Here is a 12,948-nt window from a genome sequence, read left to right as displayed (position 1 = left end):
TAAAAGTTCCTCAAAGTCTCCACTTTCAAATGAAAATGTATATTCATATTGTTGGAGTACATGTTTGGCAAAGGATCAAATGAAATTTCCTCTGCAGTTTTTTGTCGACTTAATCACACTGATTTTGGCAACATGTCAAAGAAGGTACGACTGATCGCCGATGAATGCAGTGGTCAAAATAAAAACTCGATAATGATTGGTATGTGCTGCAAATGACTAGTCGAGAGCGAACCACCAAATGTTAAATTACTTGATTTATTTTTGCCTGTAGTTGGTCACTCATTCTTACCATCCGATAGAGTTTTCTGTCAAATTGAGAAGAAGAAGACACCTGGCGAATAGAAGGAAATTATTTCCGAATTTTCTACGGTCGTTGATATGAAATAAAGCTGTGTTTACGATTGGAAGTCTGCTGTTCAAGAGGTTCTTCAACCAGTAGGAGCATGGGATTTTCAGTTTAAGGAATATAAAGGGTACATTTTAAAACGATGTAGGACAGGAAATGTTTTAATACGAGGCGAACTTCATTACAAAAACGATTTCGTATTTTTTGTAAATATCACACGAAAAGGCAAACAGATTAGCATGATTAATCCAGAAAAACTTAACCCCGATGCTCACAAAGTAAATAATTTAAAACTGCATGATGTGCGAAATCTTTTGACCAATCATTTTGGTTTAGACTGGATACTGGTGGAGAATGGAAACAAGAAGCAAACTAGAACTACTTGGAGAATCCTGTTCCAGAACTAGAGTCTGTCGAAACCTGTGAATATATATACGAACTTTCGGATATTTTAGTTTAAGTGATATGTATATAAATTGTTTACATATTATATTATTGTTCAATATCAAAATATATTTTTTCACTAAGTAACCGACAAAATGATATTTTATTATTTTCTGGCAATATACATATATATATATATATATATATATATATATATATATATATATATATATATATATATATATATATATATATATATATATATATACAGGATGGTCCTTAAGTAATTGTACAAACAGAAACCGTAGATTCTGCACTTTAAAATATTACGATTTAAGCCAATTTGCTTTAATAAAATGTTAATATTAAGAAAGATACAGGGTGTTAAAGTGGAAATTTAGAATTTTTTTTTCGCTATAACTTTTACGTTTATAAATATTTTTGAACAAAAATTTATAATTGGACGCTCTTAAGTAGGATCAATTATAATTTTATACATACATTAATGTAACTGATAGAGGGCGCCACATATGCCACATGTGTGGCATATATATGTGCTTAACTTTTTTGCTTCTTAAGTTAGCTCTATTTGTGTTAAAAAATATTGAACATACATTATTTTTACAAAGAAAAGGTATACTTGTTAGTAACCTCAAAATTTAACCGTTTACGAGATAATTGCATTTTATAAGTCAGCTGCATAATAATTCTGAGTTGTGATATTTGTGCGGTAAAGCACTGAAAACCTGTACAAAAGCATAATTCATAGTTTATTCTTTTTATAACAACTCAAAGATGATAATGTACCATTACAAAATTTTTGTTATGGGTGCTAAATGTCTTATTGGAGAAAATAATCTTCATCTTCCTCTTTAGGTGCCGTGTCCGTGTTCAGACATTGGCCGTCATTATGTATACAATTTCCCTTTTCTATCGCTTCTTAAGTTTCTATTCCTAGTGGCGCGTTGTATTACTTTTTCCCTATTGTAAAATGCTGAAAACCCAAAATATGTGGTTTATGTAAGATGGTACACCACCACATTCTAGAGAGAAGGCAGTGAGAACATAGTTAAATATATCTTTTCTGTTATTCTGATTTTTGTCAAATCCTATTATTAATTATCCTGCTAATATATTTATTTTATTGCATATTTTGTTAACTATTAACTTTAGTTAAAGGTATTTTATACCAAAATTTAGATTTATTAATGTTTTTGTCTATTTTTCCTTTGTTGCCTGGAGTAATTGCCTTAAATCAGAATTATTTAGCTGATTTGTAAAATGCGATTATCTCGAAAACTGTTAAGTTTTGAAGGTATTAACAAGTATACCTTTTTTTTGTTAAAATAATGTATCTTTAATATTTCTTATCACAAATCCAGGTAACTCAAAGAGTAAAAAAGTTGTGCAAATTTATGCCACATATGCGGCATATGTGGCGCCCTCTATCAGCTACATCAAAGTGTGTATCAAATTATAATTTCTCATATATAAAAGTACCCAGTTGTAAATTTTTAATTTGCACTTTAACACCCTGTATCTTTCTTAATATCAAAATTTTATTAAAGCAATTTGACTTAAATCGTAATATTTTAAAGTGTAGAATCTACTGTTTCTTTTACTTAAGGACCACCCTTTATATATATATATATATATATATATATATATATATATATATATATATATATATATATATATATATATATATATATATGTATATATATATATATATATTATATATATTATATATATATATATATATATATATATATATATATATAATGTTCCGAATGATTTCCGCGGTTAGTACAATTAAGCCTAGAGCTAAGATTAATACTATTATAAAAATTAATATTAAACTCACCAGTCTTCCGGGTTGAACCGCGTTGATTTTCATTGCTCCGATGACAATTTCTACATCCTCTCTGATGTCTTCTTCAGGGCTTCCGAGGTCGCAGTCTGCCAAACCGTCAGACACTACTACACTGATCAACATTCACTTCACTATTACCAATGGGAACAGGGAACGGTTCATTTATACCGTCGATGGTGACGTGGCCTGGGTGGAGGTTGGCGTGGAGGTTAGCGTGGTGATTGACGCGGGTGTTGGCGTGAACATTTCCGACAGTGGGATTTTGATTCGAGGATGAAGGGGCATTTTTTTTATGAGAGGTCTCCATGTAGAAAGTAATCGTATGCCGTCATCTCTTTTATTAAGACAATTTGACCTTTTTTCAATTTCTATGACTTCTCGGATAATTCTTGATTTATAGAAGTGGATGGGGGCTATGGTTCTGGAGTTTTCAAAATCAATTTTGGGACTTGTATGAAGATGGTGTTGACCTAGAGCTGAAATTGAATCGGAATTGCAAACAGAAATAGAATGTTCATACATCCTATTTTAAGTTCTACGATTTGTTTGGCCTATATAGGATCGGGTCTGCACAAGGAATTTGATAAACTCCGTGTTGTTCATCTGAGTCAGATATCAATTTTTTCATCCATGTTAAACTTTAAAAAAATGTAAACATGATATAATTATATAATGTAATGTTTATACAATAAAGTGCGTATTGAAAATGGCAATTGCCGAAACGTAATTAAGCAATAATTAAATAGTTTTATTTACAACTGACCGAATAACTCAGGGAATAAAGAAGTTTCTATATATATATATATATATATATATATATATATATATATATATATATATATATATATATATATATATATATAAAATAAAGTTTTATTATGAGGTTGCAGTCATTACTAGGGCATTCCTGCCCTATTAATGACTGCAACCTCATAATAAAACTTTATTTTACATAACTTGTCAGTCAATAATACCTAACTACTTTATATATATATATATATATATATATATATATATATATATATATATATATATATATATATATATATATATATATATATATATATATATATATATTGTTTACTCAACCAGAGATTATTTTATAATAATTTCTCTGTGACTACCTTTTTTAGCTCTGCTCTCTGTTTCACTTGTAACAAATATTTTTATCGTATGTAGAACTATAAGTTTTGTATAAAATTTTTTATAGGTTCGCTGGATATATGTTAAAGATGTTCCAAACGTCCAGTTACGTCATATTCGTCTTGAGAATAATGACAACAAACCAGTAACAAACTCTAGAGACACTCAAGAAGTACCCCATTCAAAGGGAGTGCAAGTTCTCCGTATAATGCATTCCTATCGACACTCAACTTCTATCTTTGACGATTTTATACATTATGAAAAGCGACAGGAGGAAGAGGGTATACGAAAGCAACCCACTGCCAAGGAAAATTCAGGAGGTGGTAGTGGAGGAAGTACCAGTGGTAGTCACGAAGGCGGAGGACACATTAGAGAACATAGAGAAAGGGGAGACAATAGGGGAGGAAGGAATCACGATAGAGATAGAGACAGAGACGTTGGAGAGGGAGGGCATCGCTCTGGTGGTGGACATAGGAATAATGATCATCATGGTGGAAGTGGACATAAGGTAAGAACATTACGGTATGATTTATTGGCAATTTACACAATAATATAGTTGTTTGGTACTTGTTAATATGAAAAATGTATTCTAATGATTTAATTTTATCTGCCTCGTTTATTTTGACAATTCAGAAATATGCTCTAATTTTAAAGTAGAAGACTTTAGGCATTCTCAATATTTTTGAGAGCATCTTGAAGCGACATACATAATCTGCCAATTCTGTCTTTTTTTGGTCGGGTACTTACATCCGTACTATGAACAAAAATGCTTTTAATGCGGTTTTGTGGAGTCAAATGTTCCGTCTTTTTTAATGTTTTTTTGAGGAAATTTTTTAACTTTTAAAGAAAAATTGTGTGTTTTTTATCAATGAGATCTCCCTTTAATAGTGGTAGAAGCTCAGCTGGTAGGTTAAAAGCGCTCAGCTAGGAATTAAATATTCTACACACTTCAAAAATACTTTTCTTTTCTATTCATTCATTTGTCATCAGTGTGTACAAAAACATTTTTATTTTCTTTGTCATTTTTTAAATATACACTTCTCCAAGAAATTAACGCACCACTTTGAAATATTAAAATATTTTATTAGCGTTAATAAAAATTTCCATTGTAGTGTTTATTTTACAAGCCCCTTGTATATGCTATTCGTACACTCTATATTTATTGACTGTGTTTTATCGCTATAGTTTTTTTTGCAGCAAAACAAAAAGAAGCAAAAAATGTACTAATTCAATTCTATAAATATACTAATTTCCAAGTGTTCACGAATTTTATTCGGCTACTGTTTAATTGTTGATTATTGTTAATTGTGTTTATTATGGAGCGTCAATCACGTAATTTAACCCGAGATGGATGTCTCCAAGCAGTGATACGGTCTAAAGAAGGTTGGAGTTACCGAAGAATTGGTCATCGGTTTAAGGTCTCCCACACATCCGTATCACGGGTGTAACAAAGATTTCTCGAAATAGTTGATCATACTCGCAGACCAGGGCAAGGACGAAACCGGGTAACTACCCCTATTCAAGATCGATTTTTAAGAATTTCTGCTCTTCGACAACGTTTTGTAACACATCGAAGTCTACAATTTAGCTTCGAGACGTGCATGCTATACAAATTAGTACTGAAACTGTTCGCCAGCGACTTAGGGAATACAACTTAACACCTAGGATTGCCTCCCGAGGTCCTCTATTAACTGCAGAGCATCGAAGGGGGAGACTACATTTTGCCAGAGAACACGTTAATTGGTTAGAGGCTGACTGGGAACGAGTACTATTTACTGATGAATCCCGATTTTGTTTGTACAATAACGACAGACGTGTTCGAGTGTTGCGACGACCTAACGAACGATATGCTCAGTAACTTCTCACACACCCCATTTTTTGGTGGAGGATCCGTTATGGTGTGCGGTGGTATTTCTTTGACGCACGTACGGACCTAGTGGTCATACAAAATGGAACTGATACAGCTGAAAGGTACATATTGGAGATCCTGGAGCAATATGTAGTACCATTCGCTCCTTATATCGGCGAAAATTTCTTACTAATGCAAGATAATGCCAGACCTCACGCTGCACAGATCGTCAGAAATTATCTAGAAGAGGTAGAAATTAACACTATGGAATGACCAGCACATAGTCCGGATATAAATCCGATTAAAAATCTCTGGGATATCCTTGGTAGGCGATTAAGAGCGACACCGATCCAACCAAACAACTTACAGCGAGTGGGAGAGAGGCTAATCTAGATTTGGAGAGGACTAGACCAAAATGAAATACTGCAATCAATTTTAAGTATGGGCCAACGATGTGAGGCTGTTATACGTAGTAGAGGTGGAAACACTCGTTATTAAGACTTTTTTCATATTTTAGTCTATGAAATATCTTCTTATTTTACTTTTCTTTTCATTATTTTTTTAGAATTTTCCGTTTAATTTTTTTTCTCCTGTACTCCAACATTTTCTGATGATTATACAAATTGTTATAATTACAAATAACAAGCAGAATAAATCTGGTGAAGTTTTATTTTTTATTCTTTGCCTGTTTACAAATAAAATTGATTTATTGAAGTGGTGCGTTAATTTCTTGGAGAAGTGTATTTTTTACACCTTGTATTCTGTATTTCCTTGTTTGTAGATCTTTAAGTATTTGCCCATTTTTGAATGATGAGCTGATACCCTGATTTTTTGTTACCACTTTATACTTCCGGGTCAATGAAATGAGTCCATGGGCCACCCTGTCAGTGTTCAACGATTTTGATCCGCATTTAATTGTGAAGATTCACTTGATAAATAGAAGATTCCACCACTGTGAGCATATCGTTTTTGAATAGGTGTGTTTTTAGGAGCGCAGGTAACACCTTGGTTACAAGCTGGTACCTGGCTTCCACCAGGTTTCTCCACTACAATTCTTGTCATCCATTTAAATATAAAATAAATCTCATCCAAGTCCTTAGTTTTAAGTTGCAAAGGTTAACACATACGGTTAATCAAAGGAAATCAAGGGGAATTAGAAGTATTCTTGTTGCAAAGTTCCACCCTTAACTCCTATCTTAATTAATCAATATTTTTTCTCGAGAAGTTATGGTTCCACAATTATGATTTAATCAATGATGACTAATTAAGGTCAATTTCAAATAATACTGTTGATAATACAGTTCTGCAGACCACAACATATGGAACTCCTTTGACTTCGTCAATATCCATGTTTCTTCCTTACCACATAGAAGTTACAAACTACTACTTTCTTTTCTTCAAGGCGCCGTTTTTTATCAGCTTCTTTTTCTTCCCGATGACATTTCTCGTCAGCTACATTTTCTTCCTGACGACCTTTCTCTTCAGCTTTCTTTTCTTCCAGAAGACGTTTCTCATGAGCCTCTTTTTCTTCTAGACGACGTTGTTCCACTGCGGCATTCATATCTCGAATTCCCCCCATATTGGTCTCGTTTCTTGTTTTTACCATTTAAATTCTCGACAATAACTTCTTTCACTTAATCCTAATTCTGACACCAATTGTTACGTTTTTCTGTGGGTTAAGGATTAAGTAAAGTACACGTAGTTAAATTAATTTTATTTAAACACTCAATTATAAAAAAACAACTAATTCACTATATCAATAACAAATATCTCATATATCACTTTACAAGATAAACACTTCGCTATTCGCATGTAAACTGTCTCCTCAAAGTGACACCGCAGCTGATTTTATAGACGAACAGATGTTCTAGATATCGCCAGCGAAGTCATGAACGTCTAGTCAGTACTATCAACACGAAATTCCAGGAAAATATCGCGAATAAACCATTAGTACAACACCAGGTAGAATTTTTTAAATATTACAGGACCGTAATTACAGTCACATGACATCGTTTCTTTCTTTCAGGCTGTTCGCCCCGAACAATACCTAAATGAACCAGCTCGGTGGAAATGATCTTAAAAAAGTGAAAAAATAATGTTTTGTCTATAAAACATTTCTTATACATTCTAGAGAAAAATGATTCAAATAAAAGTTGTAGACCATAGAAAGTTCTTTATTTTTTGAGTTTCCAAAATAAAATACATAAATGATTGAACGTGATAATTGCAAAAAACCCTTATTTTTGCAGTATTTTATAAATGTTAACTTTGTTTTTTGCATAATGACATGTAATATAACTACTCAATATTCTGGGAACAAATGAGTTATTAGAGAGTTTTTGTGTAAGCAAATACGTATACTTAACGTATCTTTTTGACATATAAGCATGCGCATTAATGGTTGAACTAACGTATCTAGATACGTATTACCTAACGTAACGGGCTGGTACGTTACGTTCATACGCATCCCTATCGAGCCGAAAGTAATCGAATGCACAAGGGGATCTCGCCCGATTACCAATATTTCAACATCCACATTTCGTCAGCACGCGTGGTATGTGTTTTTTCACATTTGTGGTTAAGTATATTTGTTTTGATTTTTATAAATAATGGAAAGCAGCAGAAAACGACTTCACTTCAGCAATGAAGATGATTTGTTTTTGTTGAAGAAAGTCGTAGGCCAGAACCCTTACGATAATCCAGAAAGGTGGAATTTAATCCAAAAGCGAATAAGATTTTAACATTGTATATTAGACATGCTATCTAAATTAAAGCGGCCGTATAGTCGTGCAATATGTGGAGAAGAAGCGCATTATCTATGTCCTCGTCTTCTTCATCATCAATAAAGGCACCTACATTTAATATTGCGTCCATCTCCAAAATTAAAAATTGTTCAAAAAAAAATATTTCTTATTTATTTTGAATATTAAAAATAGGGTTAAGTGACAAGGACAAGACTGGCACTGACAACTTATTAGTTTATCACTAATTCGATGAGAGCAACACCATCGTTACGTTACGTGCAGAACTTTAACTCTCAATTTAACGTTCATCTTCTTCGATACGTTAGTTCTTTACGTATAAGGAGATACGTTACGTTAGGTAGTTACAAAAACTCCCTATTAACCTGTGCCAAATTTAAAACAGATTAACCAAATAGTTTATAATTTATTTCATTTGTTTATCCCGAAGAGCGATTATTATTTAAACAACTGTACTTGTCCAAACAATAATAAGTATTTTGTAAATTGCAATAGATTCTTTGCGGCTTCAGTTTTAGGGTATATTAAAAAAACTTCAACATTTTATTAATTTTGTTATTAAAAACCTGTTTGAATAAGAGCTGACTTTTTAGCTTCTAAACATTTATATACGTAATGTTGGGCTCAGGTTTCCTAAATTTCCATGTCAAAAAACAACTTCGAGATAGAAGTCAATATCATGAATCAAATAGCAGTAAACAATGGATACAACGAACACACAACAAATAAAATTTTAAATAAAAAACTACATAAGAGAGCCCTGAAAGTATTTCCACCATGAGAGAAAAAACCCAATAACTTCTGCTCGATTACATATACAGGCAAGATATCAACAAAAATAGCCAAACGCATAAAAAAGAAAAGAATAACACCAGCTTTTAGAACAAACAACAACTTAGGTAAATATATTAAGAATAACAAGAGCCAAAAGAAAAAGCAATTACACAGCGGTGTATACTAACTTAAATGTTTCGACTGCCCAAAAACTTACATCGGTCAAACTTTTATCAAACGTATTGAAATGTTTGATACAAAAACACTTTGATGAACCCAAAACAAATCTTTATTTGACTACATATCAAACACAACTGTTAAATATTTTACCTGCAACCTCTGAAATAAAATGCGATAATTAGCAATACATGAGCGTCGCGAGTGGGGTTTATAATTACATGGCCAATACATTACATCACCCCACCCTAAAATTCTACTTATAACTAAATTCAGGAACACAACAAAACTAAACTTCTAAATACTATATTTCAAATCCAAAACGTTTTGGTTCTTTTCTAGATCTAATTGGACGTCTATGTGGGATGCCTGACTCTTGGATAACATCACTATAATTTTAAGAGTCTAGCTGAGGCTCCCCACCTAGATTTCCTGTTGAGTTTGTAGCGGCTTGGATAACATTTTCCTCGTTATTTTAAATATGATTTTCCTCTTATCTATCGTGCATCGTCTCAGAAAATGTAATACCTTCTAAATTACTATTAAAAACTATTTTAATTTGATTACAATGTCTTTTCCACGTAAGTTTACTACCTAACGGATTTACCAAATATGCTCTTCTACCTAAAATTCGTAAAATCTTTGCTTTGCACCACGACACCTTGGTGTTTCTATAATCTTTAACTAAAACGATATCCCCCACTACAAACTCTACCTGTCTCCTCGCCCTATAATATTTCTTATTATTTTCTTGCGCTTGCATCAAGGTACGTTTAATTTGTGTTAAATCAACTGGGTGTGATTGTTGTTTTTGTAAATCAACAGGTTTAATTAAATCTAGACGCGTTCGCAAAAGCCCTTCCAAAAAATATCTTAGCGGGAGAAGTACCTGTCGACAGGTGCACTGTGTTCCTATATGTTAATAAAAATTTAGACAATGATAAATTAATATTTCTTTGATCAATATCTTTTAACAAAAAATGCTTAACTGTTTTAACGCTATTTTCAGCAGCACCGTTGCAATGTGCTGAAAAAGGAGGTATTGTTATATGTTTAATACCATTAATTAAAATAAAATGTTTAAATTCCTGCGATGTTAGCTGCAGGCCGTTATCGCTGACAAGTACTTCCGGTAAACCATAACGAGCAAAACACTCCCTAAGTTTAGCAATCGTAGCCATTGAGGTGATTGAAGACATTGGACAAACTTCCACTAATTTAGAAAAAGCATCCAAAATTATAAGAAAATTAGTTTTTCGTGTTTGGGCAAAATCTATATGCACGCGTGACCAAACATTTTGAGGAATGCTCCAACCTTGCACAGGAACCTTAGGATCTGCCTGCATGCTCTGACAAGGAATGCAATTCTTGCTGAGAACTTCAATTTCTGTATTTAATGATGGCCACCAAATATAAGACCTAGCTAATAATTTCATCTTAACTATACCAAAGTGAGCTGTATGCAATTCATTTAGTAATTTATTTCGTAGTTTACTAGGAACAATTACTCTTTGTCCCCACAATAAGACGCCATCTTCAATAGATATTTCATTTCGTTTAAGGAAGTAAGGTTTAATTTCTAATTCAACATTTTTTGGTCATTTGGTCATAACATATTTAGTTACACGAGACAAAATCGTATCTAATTCTGTTTCTTTCATTATCTCATTCACATTAATAGGAATTTCTTCGCTTTCTACTAAATAATTTAAATTAACAGTTCCCTCTATATTAAACTTAGAAGAATCTAGCCTTATCGACTTATTTGAAGGCAATCTACTTAAAAAGTCTGCTACATTTTTTTGTGTTGATACATGCTTTATAATAAAATTGAAACCGCTTAAAAATACTGCATATCGCTGCAATCTATTGGCCGCCGTAACCGGTATCCCATTTTTAGGGCCAAAAATGGATACTAACGCCTTGTTATCTGTGATTAAATTGAACTTCTTCCCATATAAATATTGGTAGAAACGTTTGATTCCCCACACTATAGCCGTTGCTTCTTTATCTAGAGTCGAATAAGCCTTTTCGGTATCGCTGAGCGTTCTACTAGCAAAATAGATTGGTTTCTCGCTACCATCTTTAAAACCATGCGAGAGAACAGCTCCGATCCCATAATCTGAACTATCAACCGTCAAATTTAATTCTAAGGTTGGATCGTAATGAACTAATACTAGATCTGAAGCTAACATTTGTTTAATAGTGTCAAAAGCTAATTGACATTCTTCATCCCAGTGCCAAACTACATTTTGTTTTAAAAGCTTATATAAACAATGAACAATGTATGGGAGATTTGGAATAAATCTATTATAATAATTTATACTTCCCAAAAACGCTTTTAGTTGTGTCACATTTGTGGGTTCTGTTATTTCCTCAATAGCCCGAATTTTATCTTGACTTTTATGCAATCCCCTTTTATCAATTATAAATCCGAGATAAGATACTGATTCCGCGAAAAACGTACATTTTTCTTTTTTTACTGTATGACCACATTCTTGTAAAATCGCTAAAACTTTACACAAATTCTTAGTGTGTTCTTCCTTATTCCTTCCTGTAATTAGAATATCGTCTAAAAAAATAGATATACTTGGCATATTAAATTATACTTGAAATATTTGTTCCATAATACGTTGGAACTGGGATGGACCTGATACAATTCCATACGGTAGACGATTAAATGCAAATAATCCCTTATGAGTACTAATAACCGTATATTTCCGAAAATATGGATGAATCACAACTTGCTGATAAGCTTGACTCAGGTCAATTTTAGAAAACTCTTGACCCCCCTGTAACTTAGCAAATAAATCATCGATCCGTGGTAATGGATATTTATCCGCTTCGATAAAAGGATTGATAGTTATTTTAAAATCACCACAAATCCTAACACCACCATCATTTTTTAAAATCGGTACTATGGGTGTTCCCCATTCCGAAAATTCAACTGCAGATATAATGTCCTCCTGGACCATTTTATCTAATTCCATCTCTACCTTGTTTCTTAAAGAAAAAGGAACCACTTTGGGTTTAAAAAATTTAGGTCTGGCATCTGGTTTAATATTAAATTTTAACTGAAATTTATTAAATGGGCCCAATTTGTCAGAAACTACAGTGGGAAAATCTTTCATCAACCATCCCATTATTTCATTATTTTTATCTGCTTCCATAAAATTTAATTCCCTGAAACCCATATTATAACACCTAATAAAATTTCTACCTAGTAAGGCTGGAGTTTCTCGATGCATAACATAAAAATCCAAATTATTTGTTTGTTTTCAAAAAGTTACTGGTAAGTTAATTTTGCCTTTAGGATGAACCTTGCCTCCCGAAAAATTAACTAACGATACATTAACCTGAGATAATGGTTGTGTATTAAAATATTTGTTATATACAGTGATGAGTGTCTTACCACCCGGCAAAATAGCGGAAAGGGTAGAAGATAGATTAAGTTGTGAGATAGTACGAGATAAACTAGTTTTAGACGTGGCTATTTGACTTCAGTCATAATTATACGGATGACCTCGAAAATATTTTATTTTAAATAATTTCTGATGTTAGAATAAATGATTGAATAAATTAAGATATATTATAGTAAAAAACATTAATTAGTAGCGATTTTAAATTATAAATCTTTAAG

At 32.5% G+C, this 12,948-nt stretch overlaps 1 protein-coding gene across 5 annotated transcripts in view; it reads left to right on the top strand.

Moving 5' to 3' along the window:
- The window catches only part of Ythdf (YTH domain-containing family protein), a 687,327-nt gene that overhangs the window by 535,007 nt on the left and 139,372 nt on the right, over positions 1-12,948 (top strand). For 4 of the 5 annotated variants that reach the window (XM_072545119.1, XM_072545102.1, XM_072545111.1 and 1 more), the window contains one exon: positions 3,814-4,254. In XM_072545119.1, coding sequence (XP_072401220.1) covers positions 3,814-4,254 — 441 coding nt within the window. Of the gene's footprint in view, positions 1-3,813; positions 4,255-7,621; positions 7,760-12,948 lie in introns of those variants that run through there. The other variant, XM_072545094.1, reaches the window with a different exon arrangement.

The sequence above is a fragment of the Diabrotica undecimpunctata genome, chromosome 1, assembly GCF_040954645.1.
Source record: "Diabrotica undecimpunctata isolate CICGRU chromosome 1, icDiaUnde3, whole genome shotgun sequence".
Classification (NCBI taxonomy): Eukaryota; Metazoa; Arthropoda; class Insecta; order Coleoptera; family Chrysomelidae; genus Diabrotica; species Diabrotica undecimpunctata.
This window is presented reverse-complemented; position numbering and strand designations above follow the sequence as displayed.